Source organism: Carassius gibelio, chromosome A10, assembly GCF_023724105.1.
Source record: "Carassius gibelio isolate Cgi1373 ecotype wild population from Czech Republic chromosome A10, carGib1.2-hapl.c, whole genome shotgun sequence".
NCBI classification, from domain to species: domain Eukaryota; kingdom Metazoa; phylum Chordata; class Actinopteri; order Cypriniformes; family Cyprinidae; genus Carassius; species Carassius gibelio.
The window spans coordinates 14,568,967-14,590,256 of NC_068380.1; the positions used below are offsets into that span (position 1 = coordinate 14,568,967).

The window sequence follows — 21,290 nt, forward strand, 5'->3', positions numbered from 1 at the left end:
TGATTATCACGATGTGAGTGTGTTGCATAGCTAATCTCTTCTTAAGAGGGATGTCTGGTGACCGGGTAGACCGGATATTAATATGTGCACTCACTAAGAGATTGTCCTTATGCTGAAGTCAGATATACTGCATTCAAAACCGTGCTGTGCTGCAAATACACAAAATCTGAAAATATACTGTACACAGATAACAATAATTGGTGAAAGTAGCCTGATGTCAGTCTGTGGCCATCTTGTAAGTACAGTACAATTGATTTGCAGAAGTCTTGCACTAATTCCAAAAAGGAAATCTGAATTCAAAATGTATTTTAATATCCAGATCATATCATTTCCCCTCTTTATTGGCGCAGCCCCCTTCATCCTGCTTCTCCCCCCGTTTGCTGTTACTAAGCAGATGCGTTGTGTGTGTTAATTCGGTGTAATGCTCATATGATGGATGCTCACTGTGGGATTACGGAGAGGTGCTGAGGTGATTTGTTGTTAAGACTTCCACACTGTCCCAGCACTTTTCTAATATAACGTCCTCGACATGAAGACTGTCCTCGCCGCGCTGATCCTGTTCACCGCTGTGCTTCACAGTGAGTATCTACACAGCACCAAACAGATCCAAAATACACATCGAAGTAGTTTCATAGCTCTTTATGGTTATTCGTTTAATGCTGCCATTACTCCTGTAATAGAGATTTAACAAAAATACATATAATAGGTTATACTTTATTTTAATGTGTCCTTGTTACAGTGTAATTATTCAATCAAGTACTAAGTTATATTAACTAACAACACGTACCTTTCTGGTTTATTGGATGTTACTATGCATAATTTAATGTAAAATTAAGTGTTATCCTAGTCAATAATCAATGATTCGCTTTTTATCACATATGAGAAACCTCTGTAAAGGTATATATAAAAAGTTTATTATTATTATTTCTACTGTTGTCCTTTTATGATAAATGTGTATTTAGTATGTAATAAGGATGTAGCTTACTATACATAAAATCAAAATTTTCTATACATTTTTGCAATGCATCAACAGTAATTCTTATATAATAACAGCGGATAGCAAAACATAAATCATTTTATATTCCTACTGTCTGTGAAATGATTATTAGTGTCTGTCTAGAGTTTGAAGTGGTTTAATCTCAGATCAGCTGTGTTGTCTTGTCCGATGTGTGAAGGTGAGGGCTTGAAGTGTTACACCTGTGTGTCTAATAACCCGGAGGAGTGTTTCCGGCAGGGCTCGACTGTGTGTCCTGCTCATGCAGATGCCTGCTCTACCATCACAGGACCCAGTGAGTACACACACACACACACACACACACACACACACACACACACACACACATACACACAGATTGTGATTCATATTGCAACTCGCATGTTGACCACTTGGGGGTGGTATCACTCTTGACCATGTCCGTGCTGTGTCTCAGTTTAATATACTGTAAAAGAGGAGACCAGGGCTAGTTGTCACACGTTTTTACTCTACTATACTCCAGTGCGTGCATGTTTATGTGATTCATGAGGACACAAATTTGTATAAAAGCATGGGTATGACATAGGTATTACAATATGAATGTGGTTTATGAGGACACTTCCGGTGTCCCTGTAATTAAAAATACTAAATATAAATTTTTTGGAAAATCTAAAAATGCAGAAAGTTTTCTGTGAGGGTAGGGTTAAGTGTAGCGCTGGTGTAGGGTGATAGAAATACATTTTGTGCAGTATAAAACCCATTTTGCCTATTCAGAGTCCCTGCAAACCACATATACCAACATGTGTGAGTGGTGTGTGTGTGTGTTTCTGTACAGACACACAATTTAAGACTTGGCTGCAAATAAAGCTACACCGTTACTGCAGAATATTAGTTGTGACGTGAATCCATGATACACTATAAGTATTCCATTGTCAAAACGGAACTTAAACAGTAAGGATTAATAGCATGTTTTAGTCAAACTTAAACATTAAAGAAAATGGTAAAAAAAAAAAAAGAAATCCTGTTTTATTCCTTGTGTCTCTGAAGATATTCACTAAAACGTATAGTGAAATGTACAAACTATTAAAAAGGCCTATAGGTTTGACTAATAAACGTTTTAATAAATAATAATAAATGTATAGGCTAGTTACAGCATACATACAAGCTCTGGTTATACAAATCGTAGTCAGTATGCCAAAAAAACATGGTTGCTACACTTTTAATATAATAAAATCATAATTAAGAGTTATGCAGTATGAATAGTATGGCTTGAAAATAAAACATTACATTTTCATCTGGAAGAATTCATAAAAATGATGCTGATTTGAGACTATGTTTCAAACCAATATACAAAACCACTGCTATAGAAAACCAACAATAATGTAATTTGCCTTCTGACTCAACCTGCAGTTTATAAAACTCTTGTGACAACTAGCCCCGGTCATGACTATTACGTAATACTGTTTCTGCTGGATTGCACACACACTCAACCAAATATGCAAACCAAACACAGATTATTTGACGCATCCTTCCGCAATGTTTGGACTGACCAGATGTTTTTTAAATTCTTGATTCGTGGTGCCACCATGTGTTTCCCTCCCCACAGACTCTGTGATGAAGTCATGCGCTTACAAGTCCTTCTGTGACAAGTCTCACATGAGCAATGGTGAGGTGAAGCTGGAATGCTGCTTCAATGATGACTGCAACGGCCCTCACCAGTCCCATAGCCATGGGGAGCACCACAACACCTCCATCAGCCTGAGCTCCAGCCCCGTCCTGCTGCTGGGGGTCCTGCTGCTCAGACTGGCTCTCAGTTCCCTGTAATCACAGAAACCTCTAGTCATACATGTCAAATAAATAAATCAATAAACGATGGAGTAAAGGCGTTTATGTAACTGATAGATAAGCTTTTGTCTGTTGAGTACGGCAGCATAATCTGTGTGTGTTCTTGCTGTTACTCAGCCCCTTGATAGCACACATACATCGCAGAGATGTCTGTATTACGTCTGCATCTACAATAAGTCATTTTAAGTGCGTTTGCTCATCTGCAATATGTCTATTGGACGATTCCTATTAGATGTCAAATAGATGTTTAGAAAAGGTATGTTTATGATTTCAAAGGAATGTAAAACTGACATCTTAAAGACGTCTATCAGAAGTTTGTACACAGCAGATGCTAAGTGATCTTCAACAGACATCTTGCAGAAGTATGTGTGCTATCTGGACCTAAAGTAGTTTAATAAAGACTGCTTAGATTTGGTGTTGATCTGTTTTATTTTTTGTTGTATATGAGCTCAAATGAGCATCTGCTAAACTAACGAATACATCAATAAACGACCAGTTAAGTATGTTGGTGGTGATCTGTCTGATTCTCTTTAAAATCTGTTCAGCTATCAGTACCTCTCCCTGTCTGACTGTCTGTTTCCGCTAACCATGGAAAAGTTAGCAGTATGGTGCATGTGAATCCGCACGCAGGACTTCAGGGCATCCCTAGCTGCATGACGTCAGTCATGTGCAGCAGACACATGGGGCATCTCATCTGTAACTTTCATAATGTGGTAGTGATGGCTGGTTTCAGATTGCAGTGCTGGTGGGAGGCGGTGATGCGCGTGAACTCGTTTAAAAGTGTTGCGGGACACGGACAGAATCAGCGCTGCTTCCAGCACACTTCACAGGAACAACACTGTTACTTCACAAGACCAACGTTTTCTGAGGTACGTTTTTGACGCCGACCAGAATTTATATGTAGTATTTAATAATTTATCATTGAATCGAGTTGTGTATAAAACGCTAAAAAACATCGGAGATGCTCTGTTGAATGTCTTTAATAAAATGCCTATTTTTTTTTTTTTATAGCCGATGTAAACCGCTATAAATATGTAGGCTAAATATTAAAAAATATATATTTAAAAAAGTGTTGTGTCCGTAAAAATGCACTCGATGTATTTACATTGGTTTTGAAATAATAGCTACTTTGTGAAAAAAAAAATACAGACGATGTCAAGTGATGTAACCACGTATACACATTTATTACAAAGGTTTCACACATTTTCTTGTATCTTAAATCCATGTGATGAGTGTACAAAACATAAGTTGTGCACACAGTTGAAAACGATTTCATATACATATTGAAGAATACACGTTGGAATAACAATTATACTTTATTAACTGCTTATTCTCACATTTATTCTGTGAACAGCTATACCACCTATACATTTAAACATAAATGCATACATACATATATATATATATATATATATATATATATATATATATATATATATATATATATATATATATATATATATGCTATTAATCGATTTGACAGCATATGAACAGTATAATTGCATCAAAGACAATTCATCTGTAATGAATTAATGCATGCGAAAATCAATCATTCACACACACAGGAAGTAAATCTAAGGAAGGTCTCAAACTACAAAATTAGATTAAGCTTGCTCTGCAGTATTGAGCCTGCATTGTTTGGACAGTAATAAATAAAACATTTTAAAGTATCTTTAAATTAATGCAGTGACTCACTGGCAAAGCAGCTTTTAGTGATTTGGGAACAGAATTCCTTAGGGAACGGGATTTTCTCATTCAGGAAATGGGATATTCTGTTTCTTAAGAGTGTCTGGAGGAGTGTGCTGAACATTAATTCAGCAACTATTCTTAACATCATGATTATATGATATAACCCCACATAAAACACATGACTATGCATGAAAATAAAACGTGCATCTTAACTTTTTAGATGTCTCTTTTTGTGAAAATGTTTTTGCAGTTATGTGAATGAACAGATGGGGTTGTTATGTCATATGTGCTGGCGTTTCTATAAACCTCAAATATCCTGGAAACCATTTGGCTGCCATTAATTGATAGTTCTTGTGTAAATGCTGAGCTCTCTATTTTGGATGCAGAATTATTGTAGATGAAAGTTTTTTTTAATGCAGTAGACACACATGCCTTTGAGAGACATCATTAATGTTGTAATCATCCTACAAACCACTAATTGCCAGATTGGAAAAAAAGAAACACACTCGACGTCTGTCTGCTGTAGCCTTAAGATTTGAGAAATGATAGGGGGCAGAACTGATATGGACAGACAGAGGTCAGAATGATCATACACCTTGAAGGCCTTTTTCTGAAAGATTAAATCTTTTTTGCTGATATCCAGTTTCCCTGGAAATAGGCTTCAATTGAATAATTTCACCAAGATGAATCATAAATTATTCATTAGCAATTCCCAAAATTGCTTTAGTGAATTAGATTCATGCATGATACATTGTTAATATTGTGTTTGTGTTGTCTAATACTCTCACAGGTGAAAGTTTAGCCATGGTGTTCTCTACTGCATTGTGCATCTTCAGTCTCTTGGCTTTGGTTCAGGCCCAGTCTGAATCCCAGCAACCCAAGATTCAACTCCGCCTAGCCGGTGACAAACACAAGCATTACGAGGGTCGTCTGGAGGTCTTCTACAATAATGAATGGGGGACTGTTTGTGATGATGACTTCTCAATCGAAGCCGCTCATGTTGCATGTAGGGAGCTTGGCTTTCTTGGCGCTTTGGCTTGGTCCCCATCTGCAAAGTTTGGACAAGGAGAAGGTAGGAGAATTCTGACGGCTTATTATAAGTTTATGGTCCATTGGAAGATCCACCGTGGGCATATATTCTTGGATTACATTTCTAATCCATCACATTTTAGTCATTAGCGTAATTGATACCAGTCAGATGGTCTAAAAGTATGGAAAAAAGATTCAAAGTCAAGAGCAGACATAATCTCATCTCTCTGCTTCTTTAATATAATGATGATTTAAGTCTATGTTTGAAATATGATCATTTGTCTCAATAAATCTGTCCTAAGAATGTAAATCAGTGGTTATTATTGAGTCCTATGGGAAGAATAACCACCGGTTTTCCAATGTTCTTCCACTTTCCACCAAGTAAGCGAATTCATATGCAGCATGTAATGCATAGTGAAGGGAAAATTCTGGAAGGGTTCATATTTGATAACTTTAAATTGAATCAAAGGGAGTTAACAAAATCTAGAGGTTTTAAAGGCATCCAAAAAAGTTTTGCTATGCTGGTGCAATTATCATCAACTTGTTCAGATTAAATTGGGGCAAAAGTAATGTAGTGTATTCCAGCCTTAAAGGAATAATTCATGCAGATGTCACAAACGTTTGAATTATTTGAGTTTGATTGGTCTGACATTCAGAATACTTGGAATATAGCACACAAGTTGTGTGAACATTTTTAATAATACTTTTATGGTGATTTTTAAAGAACATCCTTCAAAAGCTCACCGTTTTTAAGGACATACAGGTTTTGAAATAGATAAGGTAGAGTATTTTGAAAGTTGAACTGTTCCTTTAAGTGAATTAAGAAGTCAGGTAGTAACACCAACACAGCTTCCAAAACACAACATCTGCTGGTGATTGACAAAACCAACGATTGTTCTTTGTTCCACAGGACGCATTTGGCTGGACAACGTCCATTGCACAGGAGGAGAGAAATCTTTAGCCGAATGCCCCTCAAATGGCTTTGGGGTGTCAGACTGCAAACACAGTGAGGATGTTGGGGTGGTTTGCAATCAGAAACGCATCCCTGGACACAGGTTCATCAATACCATGAACAACAATGTTGAGGTACGTCAACTCTAGGTTCATGTAATGTTAGTTCATTAACCCAACTGAGGTTGACAGTGCCTAGTGGTGGTAACTGGCTTCAAGAAAGACCAGATATGCCTTTAAAATGACTTTTTAGGAGTTGCAGGGATCAAAGAATGACAGTGTGCTCCAAAAACCACACTGTATCATCAAAACCACAGCGTTTCCCATCAGAAGAGCCAAGAGTCCTATACAGAACCAATCAAAATGACCACATATCTTTGTCATATCCGGAAATTCAGTTTTGAGTGGAGGTTCTGCTTTTTCTCCCTATTTGGTGAACATTCCCAGTCACTTTATCTCTTGGATAAAAGGAAGTTAAGGTCTGTTACCACAGGTCCCACATTCCTTTCCAAAGCTTGCTGCTCTAGAATAGTTTATTAGCATTCAATTCTCCTTTTATGACGTGCCAGCTGTCCCCTATGTTGCCGCAATGGTATGTGCCGGAATCACCTATGTTTGTATATTTGCCATGTTACTATGGCAACTAAGGAAAGCAGGTTTAAAAATGGACCTTTGAGAGAGATCTAAGAGCCCATGGTGTGCTTTTCCATTTCCACGACCCCAAGATTTGATGATTTAATGACTTTACCACCTTGTGCATCTCTCCCCCAAACCTCCCGTCCCTGAGACGTTCCCCCACTCCTCTGATGCCTTCTTTGGGAACTGCTGAGTAATGGAAGGAATGATTTCAAAATGGAATCCCACCCATTAAATGTGAATTCTTTACTTGTGAGAAACAGAAAGACTGTTGGTTAATAGATTTCAATGAGGGACACTGTTTCTCTGGCCTGGTATGAAAAATACCAGTCGTAAGGTTTAACTTGCTATGATGTCACCAGTCAGGCAACAGTCTGTGAATGAATGTAAGAGGTTGTTAGCTACTGGTAGGTGTAATCACGACTTTTCCCTGAATCACATACCAGAAGTCTGAGACACAGGCGCTTCTCTGTGAAGCTCGTATGAGGGAATTCTCAAACAGCAGTATGGCAGACACTCAGATTCCTCAGGCTTCCTCCCAGCGACAATGTTTTCATAAGCAAAGTCCATCTTTTTGTGTATTTTTTCTCATTGATGGACAATTTGATGTCAAAAATAACAAAGGGTAGCTAAAACTGGCTGCCAGTGTTAAATTCTTAGCGCATCACGAGCAGTGGATTACAAAATGCTTCCACAGATATTATCCTTTGCCCAAACAGAAAAATACATTTCTATCATATACATATTAAACAACAATTGTTTTGTGTATATTTGCCGGCTTTTATTTAGCTTACCTGGGTGTCAGCACAGCTAGCCAGTGTGTGCTCCACCCAGCGAACATTACCTCTTAAAGACCTTCTTTAAAGATGTAGGAGAAGATGACAGATAGATGGTTTACTGCGGTTTTGCTTCTGTGGTCATATTAGTTTGTTATAGAAATTTAAAGAAACACTACATCACCTTAAAAACATGTAGTGTTTAGCGTTAACATTAGCGTTAGCATTATTTCAGAGCCGTAAATGCAGTGCGTACTATATTTGATTAACTGGGTTTAATGGCTTGTAAAACAGTTTAGACAAGTCATCCCAAGACTTTTTAGTTGGATGACCTCTAGCAAAAGCACAAAATACTTAATACATAATAAATGTCTTTGCAAGACAGCTTTCCTTTTCACAGTTTTCCCACCACATTATCTGTCTCTGAAATGTATAACTGACCAAACACAGCTGGACACAAATGTATTGTCTACACTTAGATTAGGCTCTCAGAACAGACAGCAGAGATAAATGAATGGATGAATTGTTTGTTTTGTGTTCTTGTAAACATTCAGTGGAACAGAAGAATAATCAAATGAATCACCACCACACATGGAAACAATCGGAGGTCCAAAGAGTGGTTAGCAAAGGTTCAGTCAGAGCAATGCAAACTCTTTGCCTGGGTTGAGTTCAAGAAATTGCTAGTTTGTTATTATATAACTTATTTACATGTTTGTCTACAGTGGATGTTTGCTAGTCAACACAGCTTCGTATTCTTGGTTCATACGGGACATGCAGATGAGAATATGCAACTTGCTAAGATAAAATGTGACCTAACATGAAATTCATCAGATGTTTAGGACTTTTCCGCAGTTCTCTGGACTTGGAGGTCCTGAAAGTAATGTTCATGAGGCAAAAAAACAGATTAAATGCTTACAATGATTTGTACTGTGCTTGTCATGGTGATTGATTGGAATATATATTCACCTTCAGCCACAGCATGCACTTAAGTCAATAAGCCAGACCAACAGAATGCACCAGTAGTGAACCTGCATGCTAAATGTAGCCTGAAGAGGTCAAAGGTCAGGACTTTCCACCGGGCGTAGAGGTGTAGGCTTTCTCTCACATTCCATTTGCAACAATATTAGGAAACTCAATATACTTTGTGATTTCTAGACAAAGGAATCAAAACCAAGAAGTAAAGGGTGGGAGAGGTTAGATGTGAGGTTAGGATGCCTTTAAAAGCAATATTTTAATGTCACACATGTACCTGATAGCTATTACTTAGAGTATCTAGAGAACTATTTGACAAAATATCTGGACACTCACCTTGAAAGATCTCTGCCAGTTGTTTGAGTTTGGGAACAGACTAACTGTTTGTTCAAACAATGCAATTCCATATAGTACAACTGGTGCCGAATAAATTTCCCACAGAACCTGTAGAACTTACTTGTGTTATAGTCTAAAGCAGCTTATTGAAGTCTAAATCCAGACAGACCGGCTTGTTTGTGGGACCCTTGAAACCCGTTGCTAGTGCTGAGATTACCATTTGAGTTCACGTCATACTTAGTTTCTTGTGATCTCTCTCTTTTTTCCTTCATGCACACAGAGTTGTAAGTGTTGCCCTGACACAAAGATGACCCTAAAGACAAAAGCCAGTCTAAAAAATGGCATTCCTCACAGACAGTTGTAGACAGGCTGGCTTTGGAGTGGTGGTGTGAATATGCGTGGTGTTTGAGAGTGTTGGTGTGACGACACTGAGCTGAAGAAACATCCTGCTTTTTTTGGGGGGGGGGGGGGGGGGGGGGTGATAGTTTGTACATATGTTAGAGGAGAGAATCCAGATGTTTTCCATGTTCTCTTTTTCTTGGAGATTTCTTCAGCAAAAACCAGTATACCAGCTGGATCCATCCACCCCTCAAATTCCCCCCCGCTTCTCCTTTACTTCCTCAAAAAGTGCCTAAAATTCCCTCAAACATTCCTCAAAACCACAAACCTGCACAATCAACAAGTGTTTTCAGTCCGTGTCCCTGGAACAGGCACGTGGAGGACAAACGTGAAGCACGAGGCAGGAAGTGAATAAGAAAGGAGACTTTGACTGCATGACTGGACCAGACACCGTCACCTCTCCCTTGCCCACACCTAAAAGCCCTACGGAGGAACATTAACAGCATGTAAATATTTTGATATCTGGATTCCGTGAACATGAAAAGAAGGTGGTACTGTCCCAGCTGGCACCTCAGCTACTGAGGAATGTCTGGACTTGGTGGTGCTTCCTCCTCGTCGTGCAGTCTCACTTCTACCGTTCCCATCGTTTACACATGGACCCCTCGCTCTTAAACCCATTCAGATGTGGGAATGGTTTCTCACTTATATGAATGACTGTGAGTGCATTTGTCTCGGACATGTTCAAAACAGTGAGCTCAATAGGGTCAGTTTCCTTTTGCATCTCTAGGAATTTCCCCTAAACAAAACCTTGGATTTGATGTCTTGATGGTTCCTGTCATCCCATCGGTCAGGCAGATTACAACATTGCATATATATAAATATGAGGATTTATGAAATCCTATGAATTTTTTTCATCAGCAAGTTCAGATGTACCTGTGTCATCGTTGTAGATCAACTTCTGAATTTCCTATGTGGGCAAAACCTGAGATTGATTAAACAGGGTGTCTCTTTGGTATAAAAATATGCAGTGGAAGGTGTCTGGTCGGATTTCTTTAGGCGGAGGTCATGCTATCAGGCAACAGGCGTAGGCTCTTCCTCACATCTGGCTGGATGACCCCGGCTCACACCCTCAGCTTCAACACTCAGCTCTTTGGTTTCCTCCAGACTTCCAGTGCTTAAGCAAACAGTGATGTGTTTGACTCGAGAGCCTACTTAAACCGTACCCAACCCATTGGTCTGGTCTTTATATAGTAATATTAACATTTCTGCTCACTCTGCGTCTAGAGCATTTAGGTCTATGTAAGGCCTCCACATTCTTTTAGCTTTATCCCATCGGCCAACTTTCTCTCCACTTCTTTTCTTTTATATACACATATGCACATGCCAAAATGAAATTAGAAGCTGCAGTCTCCGTCTTATATTTACCGTGGTCAGCTGAATCATGTCTGGTAACCGCCTCCCCGTTAATAATACAACATTGCTGGGTTTACACATCTAAAACAATCCTTTCAGTTGATATCATTGCACAGAGCCCTCGTGAGGGCACATGTGAGGGTATTTTTTTGGAGCTAACAAAGATGCTTTTGAATTTTATAAAAGCAAATTTTCCTCTAAACTATAAGATTGCTGTAACTTAATGGATTCGATGACAGATTCATGTGTTACTGTAATGAAAGTTCATGAAGGTCGTACACAGCTCGTCAGAATCTAGGATGACCACCGTAAGACTGGCTAAGAATGTTTTCAGAGATATTGAAGTGAGATTCTACGTCAAATTTCAACTTTCCAACTCTGGTCAGCCTTTTCTTATGTCATGAATCATCTGGCTCCCCGTGTGGCCCTCAGAATCCACCCTGAAGGAGTCGTAGACACTCTTCTGATCTAAACAGTGACCAGATCCATTCTGGGAATATTGTGAGAATTCTGATAATGACTGATAAAGTGCTCTTTTGTTTTATCCTCCCCAGACTCTTGAAGAACGGGTGGAAGAAATCCGTGTAAGACCCATTTCATCCCATCTCAAGCGCATACCCATCACGGAAGGCTTTGTGGAGATCAAGGACCAGGGCAAATGGAGGCAGATCTGCGATGAGCAGTGGACCCCCCTGAACAGCCGAGTCGTCTGTGGAATGTACGGATTCCCCGGAGAGAAGAAGTACAACAACAAAGTGTACAAGTAAGGAAAAGTTTTGCTTTGTATAACAAACGACCATGAGTCAAACATGAATTTGATCCCTTTGAAAAAAGAGACATTTTCAGGCCTTTGTGATTAGGGTGCAATGCAAAATAAGAAAAAACAGACTAGAAAGAAAGCAGACACGCACAGAGATTTTAGGGGTTTCCCCAGAAGTAACATTAACTTTGTAAAGTTAAAGGTTACCATGCAACAAGTGTTAGTTAGTTCTCAGATGTGTGTGAACGCCTGCCCAAGTGAATCATGGCCAGATTGTTTCCCAACATGATTCTTGGCCATTTTCCATCTAGCAGAGAACATTGTGTTCCCACTGTAACTCTGTTAAGGACACGTTATTGTAAAACTGCCTATAAATTATAATTTGAGTGTGTTTTAACCACATTTGCACACTAAAACACACTATAACACATGAAAGTTCATATCCAGGGTCTATATTTTTCTAAAAATAAAACATTCCAGGAAATATTCTGAAAAGGTTTTTTTTTTTTTATGTATTTATGGGTTTATTTCTAAACTCAGCAGCATACCAAATAAAGTATTTAAAGGTGAGGTTTGTCTATGTTTGTTTGTTTGTTGGAACATTTCATAAAGGTCCAGTGGCCACACTACCTCGCTTTTCCTCAGTGGCACTCCATTTATGTTAAGTCTGGGCCTTTAATGTTATTCATGCCATTGAGAAACAGAGTTTTGCAACGAGAAGGACATCATAAAGGACATTGCCGTGCATCACGGTCACCATATAGTACCAAAAATGTATATGAGATATCAGAAAATCCTCATAAGTTTTAACAGACTTGTATTGAACTCAGAACATGCTGTATTCATTAAATGAGTGTTTAATGATTTCCTAATCTGGAGGAAAGGAAACCTGCAGGCTTCACAGATTGTTTGAGTCAAGAGGTTTGGTGACCCGTGCTGCACTAGGATTTTCTCTGTACTGTGGAATCCTTGGAAATGTCTTGTTTTCTTGGGTTAGCACAGCATTATTGCCACAGGTGATATCTGGTCTCTGTTGTAATCATAACACCCCCTCTGAATTATGGTTGGGATATCCTCCTAAACAAGAATTAAATATGTGAAATATGTATTTAATTCCATTGTGAATTATTTTGGAGCACAACTGATCTTTATCCGTGGCTCTGTTTCACAGATCACTGTCCATGCGTAAGAAAAAGAACTACTGGGGTTTCTCAGTGAACTGCACTGGAAATGAAGCCCACCTGTCTAGCTGTAGGCTGGGCAAAGCCCTGGAGCCCAAGCGGAACGTCGAATGTGGACGTGGCCTGCCTGTGGTGGTCAGCTGTGTGCCTGGAAGAGCTTTTGCCCCCTCATCCTCCACTGGCTTCCGCAAGGCTTACAGACCAGAGGTTGGTAGTGTAATCACTAGCGGTGCTTAGCATCCAAACAAAAACAGTTTTCCTAAGAATCTACTCAGATTGTCTTTGATCTGGTTAGCACTGGCCTCAGAGACAGACAGTTGAGAAACAACAAAGACTTTCTAGAACATATCCATCAGGTAAAAGAGGTTATAGAAAATAGTAATTCATAGCATGTACAATCAACAGCACATAAGCATTAGCAATAGCAGTTGCATGATTTAAAGGCGCTTCTCAACAGCAAAAAAAGAGTGATGATAGAATAAAAACAGTATTCCTAAGAATTTACAGTGCCAGCAGTCATCTTCATTTGGATTTTCCTTATGAACCAATTAGCATTGTGCTCACTCAACTACATGTTTGTACTGATAAACAACCTATATAAAATGAACTATGGTTCATTTTCATAAGAGAAGCAACAATATTGTACTATTTTATATTATATTATGGCATTAAACTTTGTAGAACATGTCCATTATGAACAATATTGAGTCATTGAAATGAACAACATTCAGAAAAAGAAGTTTGCATTAGCGCCCTCATGCTACTAGCTGGAATAAAAATAGCTTGCCTAAGAATTTACACTGACCTCTGCAATGATATAATGAATGAAAATTTATTTTAGACTGTCTAATGTTCGTGGTTAGCATTGGCTTCACAGACTACTTGTTTGTACTAATGCACCCGTGCAAATTAATTTTCCATTTTTTCATTCTAAACATCTTTAGAAGGTTGAAAGAGATGATTTCTGGTTGTGGAATGTTTGGCGAGTCTGTTTTCCCTCATCTGTCGGCCTCTTACTCACATTTCTGGAACGAATTGCTTCCTCTTCCATTATTTTTCCTGTGGAGGAACAATATTGCTCATGTTAGTAGAGCCTGGATATAATAGTGACACTTCAGTCATGTACTACATTAAATCACATTTCCTTTTGAAAGAAAAGGAGATTGCACAATATTCAAACATGCTCCAGACATCTGAAGTGAGTGCGTTTATACAAGGGAAGGGGGAAAAAAAATCATCTGAAATGCTGAATCACCTGGATCCGATTCATACACAGAGAGAGCTAGACTGAACAAACAGGTCACTGAGAGTGTGTGGATTGATCATCCTGCTAATTTCTTCCGTTTGATTTTGCAGCAACCCTTGGTTCGTCTTCGGGGAGGTGCGAATATTGGTGAAGGAAGAGTGGAGGTGCTGAAGAATGGAGTTTGGGGAACGATCTGCGATGATAACTGGAACTTGAGGGCTGCCACCGTCGTGTGTCGAGAGTTGGGCTTTGGAAGCGCCAAAGAGGCTCTCACTGGAGCGAAGTTAGGACAAGGTTAGTTAATACATTATATCAGCGGCTCTAAACAAATGGATCATGGGGAGAGCTGGGAGTCAGTCCTATAAGAATCAGTTATTTTGATATTAAGGGCATTGAGAATCAAGAGTCAACTCCATTATCTTGATTTCTAAAATGTTAATCTTAATGTATACCCATTAAGCAGGAAGCAAAAATCAGTCAAACATTGTTCTAAAACAGCAGCATCTACGGCATCTACGGTCTCTGGCATTCATCAGAGTTCATGGATCACTGCTCTTTATTGAAGTGTCTTTGATCAGCCATATGAGAGGCAGATTGTTTGAGCATTTTCTCGCATGGAGACATGAAACATCTGTGTTCCAACTGCATGTGGAGATAGTTGCTCCTCAGCTGGTGTTTAGACATGTTTAAAATCCATTTCAAAGGACTTGCTGAGAGACGACGTGCACATCTTTTAATCCATATGCATACAGTAAGGTTTCCCTGCAATCACAATGAAATTCACTATCATTAAAATAATAAATATAGGCAACGCTGTAGGAAATATCCATATTTACTCATTTCTGAAAAATAAATTATATTGAGCACTGAATTTCGAGATGAGAACAATGCTTTCTTCTTTCTCCAAAAGGGTTTATTGACTGTGGCATAGAAACTAGCTGTCAATCTTTAAACTGACTTAAGCCTTTAGCTATGAAAACTACTTTAAATCAGTCCCCAGTCTGCTTTGATTCATATTAAAATGCATTCTTCCCAAACAAAGGTCCTTTTGTTTGTATTTTAAGGCTTTATTTTCTTGTGTATTCAAAAAATGAGCGTAAGATCAACAACTCTCCTTCAAAGACTCCTTCCGATCTCCCAAATCACCCTCCAAAAATCCATGCACAGTGATTACTGCCATCTGATGTGATCGGAAGATAACCTCAAATAAACAAAACTTCATCATGCCCCATTATATATCATCATTAATGTAAACTTAATATCTGATTATGGATGTGTGTGCTTTCTCAGGAATGGGTCCGGTCCACATGAATGAGGTGGAGTGTTCTGGATTTGAGAAGTCTCTCACTGACTGTTACTTTAATAATGATGCTCTGGGCTGCAGTCACGAGGAGGACGCTGCTGTACGCTGTAATATACCTGCCATGGGTTTCCAGAAGAGGGTAGGGACTCTTCCTACATATTCAGTTAATGTTCTAACAATAGTTAGCAAACACAATCACAAAGTCACTAGGATTATGAAACAATGGATACTTTTGGCTACTACAGATACGTCTAAGCGGAGGAAGAAACCCATACGAGGGACGTGTGGAGGTTCTGACTGAGAAGAACGGTTCTCTGGTTTGGGGAACCGTTTGTAGTGAAAACTGGGGGATGATCGAGGCCATGGTGGTCTGCAGACAGCTGGGATTAGGCTTCGCCAGCCAAGCGTTTCAGGTAAGTCCATGTTGAGATGTAGAGGAAGAGATCTTCCAATGAAGGGCGACCTGAAGGTGTGCTAAACTAACCACAATGCATCGTTTCATGAATGAGTCATCAAAGTGTTCGAATCACTCTGAGACTACTATGGGGTATTTGGTGCAGATGTGATGGTTTAATGTAATCAGTGTGGCGTCCCCATATCATCCACCACAAGTTTGCTGGATGCCATTACTCTATTAAATCCAATTCATTTTAATAATTAATATTTGAATATGTGTGTAAGATCACACAGACTGTCTAGAGCTGGACTAGAGACGAACTCATGGTGATACAGGCCTGGAAACTATTAATGCATTAGAAATGGTATGGAGGGAATAGCTTGATGGGTGTTTTTACGAGTGGAAATTGGAAAACCATAAAGTGCTTCTGCAGGCTAATGCCATGATTAAGTGTTATTATGATGGCTGACTGAAATTTGCCACTAGCTGAGGCATATGTCAAGACATTATGGCTGTTATTGCTTCAACTTTGGGCCACAATGCAGTTAGATCTCCTGTCATGGTCATTATAAGTCCCCCCTGAAATGGCTAGCATAATGATTAATGCTGGCTTATGCTAGTGTGGTGTTGGTTTAACTTTTGCCTTGCTTATATAAACAGGCCTTAACTGATTTGTTGGTTTTATTTGGCCTGGTCTTTGGCTGGTTTTAGAGTATAGCTTAAACTAGCTGAGACCAGTTTAGATTAAACCTGCTTAGGCTGGTTTTCTGGTTTGTCTTTCAGCAGGGTAAGACCAGGACAACGTAGAAAGTAAATCTGTACAGCTATGATGGTCTTCCTGGTGAAGTGGTTGACCAAGCTTGACCAACTAGTCAATCTGAATTTCAGTGGGGGCTTTTTCTCCAAATTATTATAAATATTATTTTTATATATAAAATTAAATGCTTACTTTTTCAAATATACTAGTAGTAAAAAAAAATTGGGTTCACTGAGATTCACTGATTTGTTTGTTTTAAAGAAATGCATATCTTCTTCGTCAAGAACACATGACTTATCAGAACAGCAAGGAAATGTATACTAACAAAATATTTCTATTTCAAATAAAAGCTATCCTTTAGAACTTTTTATTCATCAAAGAATCCTGTTTCCACAAAAAATATGAATCTACACAAATGTTTTCAACATTGATAAGGATACAAAATACTTTTGAGTTGCAAATCAACATTAAAATGATTTCTGAAGTATCATGTGACACCGAAGACAGGCGTAATGATGCTGAAAATTCAGCTGTGCATCACTGGAATAAATTACATCTTAAAATATATTCAAATAGTAAACAGCTATTTTGAATTTTAATAATATTTCACAATATTATTATTTTTACTGCATTTTTGATCAAATAAATGCAGCCTTAGAAGGGACTTATTTAAATGATGCATTAAAAGGGAAGTTTCTTTAGCTACATGCTGTTGGTCACGTTCTCTGTTTCCAAGGTTGAAAAGTGAAAGATACAGCTTCCAGATGTGGGACTGCCCATTAAACATTTGTCTGCTGGTCTGGACCGGTGGGTCTTTCCAGACAGCATGTGTGGAGGGTTTTTACAATGGGGAGAGTTGAAGGAAGCAGATGGAAAGTCTGACAGAATGTGCCCACATCCCCCTGCCCACGACGGGAGTCCAGCCGTCTTATCTGTCCAAGGAGGCTGTGACTCAGCGCTGTGCAGTCTAAGTCAAAACAGATGGAAAACACACCATAATTCCTGATGATTACTCATCATGAACATATGTTTGTGCATTCAAGAACACTGACAGAGACTTTCCCATTTTGTGGGGTACAGCACGTCTTATGTTTCAGACCTTTAGAACTTGTGCAAAAGCTGTAATGAAAAGCAATCTTGAGAGCAGATGCTCAAATCACGTTCAGGAACATTGAGTCAATCTGGAAAACGCGATTTAACTGCCCTCGTTTGGTGAGCAGCTGTAACGACACTCGGTTTTGCATCAGGGTTATTATAGTTAACTAAAACCATATATTATAAAAATGTGATTTAAATGAGAATGCAAATATATTGCGATGACATTGATAATCTCAGCAGCTCATGTGTAACGTGTGTTTGTATAGGAGACGTGGTACTGGGCTGGAGATGCAAGTGCAGATAATGTTGTGATGAGCGGGGTCAGATGCTCAGGAACTGAGATGAGTCTTCCTCAGTGTCTTCATCACGGCAAACACATCAACTGCCCCAGAGGAGGAGCGCGCTTCGCTGCTGGGGTCTCCTGCTCTGATAGTGAGACAATCTCCTCTGAATATATATCATGCTCTTAAAAACAGTGGTTTCATTCCTTGTGTTTTATCATTAATGACTAAAAAAAGTATGGTAGTGTCTCATAATGTAATGCACTCTTCTTTACCTTTCATTTCCACTGTGACATAAAATATAAAGAATAGTCATTATTTAGTGATTATTTGATTTGATTTGGATGTTTATTTGAAACTAAATTTAAGATGGATCATCAGCCGCATGTTTTCTAACCTGCGGTGGTTGTCTAGACTGATAGGTATGGAGGAATTTGCTCTGTCTGACCTCTGACCTCTGACCTCATCGCTCACAGTGGCTCCTGACCTGGTGCTGAACGCTCAGCTGGTGGAGCAGACCACCTATCTAGAGGACCGGCCCATGTACGCTCTCCAGTGTGCCCTAGAGGAGAACTGCCTGTCCAGCACTGCCAAAAAGAACGACCACAGCTCCTACCGCCGCCTGCTCCGCTTCTCCTCCCAGATCCACAATGTTGGCCAATCAGATTTCAGACCCAAATTGGGTCACCAAGCCTGGACCTGGCACGAGTGTCACAGGCAAGGCCTTAGACCCCGCAGTAAACACCATAAAATAAACACATATGTGAAGATTTCAACATATGATGTTACAAATTAATTTGTGCCGATGTGTCTATGTTGAATGTCTCGTATTATTGTTTTGTTGTGTCTCTGTGCAGGCATTATCACAGCATAGAGGTCTTCACCCATTATGATCTGCTGAGTCTGAACGGCACCAAGGTGGCAGAGGGTCACAAGGCCAGCTTCTGTCTAGAGGACACTCAGTGTGATGAGGGTGAGAACTGCTTATGGGACGGTCCGATACCATTACAGTTTTACCATTACAAGTTCAAGTGCATATGGCAAAAAAACAAACAAAAAAAAACAACACATTTTCAAAAAAAGGATTTAAATATATACAAATATATATATATATATATATATATATATATATATATATATATATATATATATATATATATATATATATATATATATATATATACATATATATATATATATATATATATATATATGTGTGTGTGTGTGTGTGTGTGTGTGTGTGTGTTAAAAATATTTTTATGCAAATGTAATTACTACCAATATATATTTTTGGGGCATTTTTTGGTTATTTATAAATGTGTATTTTGTCCTGAATATATTTCAATCCAAGAAAATACAATCACACTTCAAAAAACCATTTGAAACATTGAACATATCAAACATGTGAACATAGAAACAAATTTAAATAAAAATCCACAAGCGACACACTTTACAATGTTCAAAAATGACAATAGAACAATATATAAATATTAATAATGATAATTAATAATCACTATAAATCAAATTTTAAACTCTAGTAGGCTATCCACTATTTGCCAGAGAAATATATTTTGCCATATCCACCTTATTTTTCCATTAAGAGCAATTTGTAAATCTTATGGGTCTGGCTTTCGTTTTTGCTGCTTGATATTGCAAATTGGTGTGACTTACCATATTATTTTAATGTATTATCTTAATTATGAACGTATTGCGACCAGTTTTACCATTTACTGCACGTTGTTGTTGTTCTCGTTATTTCTATATAGCGGCTAATGAAGCGGAAGTCTCGCACGTCTGCTTACTTTCGATTTGACGAATGAAGTTGATAGGAGATGACGAATGAGAAATGTCCATCAGCTTTAATGAAACATCACAGATCTTACCGGTTGTTTTCTTTGATCCAGGGATCCAGAAGCGGTATGCTTGTGCCAACTTTGGTGAACAGGGCATCACCGTTGGCTGCTGGGACACCTACAGACATGACATTGACTGTCAGTGGATTGATATCACAGATGTCAAACCAGGAGACTATATTCTCCAGGTAGCGTTTTAACTGAAGGAAAAAAGTTGTAAATAAAGCAAATCACTGTAGTATGTTTTTACCAGAAAATACTGTCAGTCTTTCTACTTCGAAGTTTTATTCACTGCTTTATTTACTTAACTTTTTTTTTTTTTTTTTTTTGAAAAAATAGTTTCTATACCAATTTTTCAGTGTAGACATCAGGAAATGTAATTTTACTGACATGATTCTGTCACACAGGTCGTAATTAATCCTAACTATGACGTAGCTGAATCAGATTATACCAACAATTTCATGAAGTGCAAGTGCCGCTATGATGGATACAGGATATGGACGTACCACTGTCAAACAGGTGAGCTGAGAATAACTGAAGGTCTGCTGGCCGGGATCATTTATAAGTTGTAAGAAGTGAAGAATAACACCTCAACCCCTTTGCAGGTGGCTCGCGGAGTTCAGACATGGATGAATACCCTGGAATGAGCAACCAGTTGCAGTTCAGATAGGAGCGGATGAGGGAGGACAAAGGCTCTCAGTGGAGGACGCTGCTTGCATATTTAAATATGATTGACCACTAGAGAGACTCCAGCCCTTCGAAGGCAGAGACCGCTGCTCTTTTAGGTTGAAGTACATCATGTTCTCTCAAGGTCCCTGCTATATCAAGCTTGCTTTGAATAGTAACTATTTAAATTCCTAAAATAATGTACTGTACTTTGCATTTTTGGTGCTTGAAATGCTTGTAGTGGTTACAAACCCATTCTGTAGCGGTCATAATGGGATTCTCCCTGCATTGCAACCCTTATCACAAAGCCTGCAGTTTCATGAACTCAGCCCTGTTTCTGGATGTTAAACTCTTTTGTGGTTTATTCGTCAAGCATGTCAAGTAATTTATTATGTTCAGTCAGGGATTACATTTTGTCAACTTTTGTGAATGCAATGTGAAACTGTAACAATTTTTTTGTGTGTGTGTGTGTGTGTGCCAATTTGAGAAGCATCCACCCTCCGTTTTATGAGGGTACTTATGACCAGTTCAATGGTTTTCAGATATGCAATGTGTTAATGACTGAACAACACATTTGGTCAAACTATTGCATTGTTTTCTATAATAAAAGCAATTCATGTGTGTTATTTGGAGGATGGTGTTTATGTTAACCAGACAACCAATGTTGTTCAGTGGTGAAATGGAAACAAAGGCATGACACCAATCAAAACACCACCAAACGAAACGTTTAATCAAAGCAGAAAAAAACTGTATAAGTATAATAAATAAAATAACAGAAGAAAACCAACC

The 21,290-nt window shown here is 38.6% G+C and overlaps 1 protein-coding gene across 2 annotated transcripts; it reads left to right on the forward strand.

The window, feature by feature from the left end:
• Positions 1–121: 121 nt before the first annotated feature.
• Positions 122–21,127, forward strand: LOC128021295 (lysyl oxidase homolog 2A-like). Of its 2 annotated transcripts, none has more exons than XM_052608409.1 (16): positions 122–578; positions 1,149–1,289; positions 2,580–3,687; positions 5,298–5,579; positions 6,447–6,622; positions 11,514–11,722; positions 12,891–13,107; positions 14,257–14,440; positions 15,437–15,588; positions 15,695–15,862; positions 17,968–18,133; positions 18,459–18,699; positions 18,840–18,955; positions 19,887–20,023; positions 20,243–20,354; positions 20,441–21,127. In XM_052608409.1, the coding sequence occupies exons 4-16, from the start codon at positions 5,312–5,314 to the stop codon at positions 20,503–20,505; spliced, it is 2,211 nt and encodes a 736-aa protein (XP_052464369.1). In that variant the 5' UTR covers positions 122–578; positions 1,149–1,289; positions 2,580–3,687; positions 5,298–5,311; the 3' UTR covers positions 20,506–21,127. The 2 variants fall into 2 exon arrangements, with proteins under 2 accessions (XP_052464369.1, XP_052464368.1); XM_052608408.1 differs by having other exon boundaries at positions 127–578; positions 1,176–1,289.
• Positions 21,128–21,290: the final 163 nt, after the last annotated feature.

What these genes read in the sequence shown, in the direction of transcription:
- LOC128021295 (XM_052608409.1), top strand. Translation starts at nt 5,312, where the DNA reads ATGGTGTTCTCTACTGCATTGTGCATCTTCAGTCTCTTGGCTTTGGTT. An exon ending in GCAAGGCTTACAGACCAGAG is followed by an intron (nt 13,108 to 14,256) that starts GTTGGTAGTGTA and finishes TTGATTTTGCAG; the next exon opens with CAACCCTTGGTTCGTCTTCG. An exon ending in GGACACTCAGTGTGATGAGG is followed by an intron (nt 18,956 to 19,886) that starts GTGAGAACTGCT and finishes TCTTTGATCCAG; the next exon opens with GGATCCAGAAGCGGTATGCT.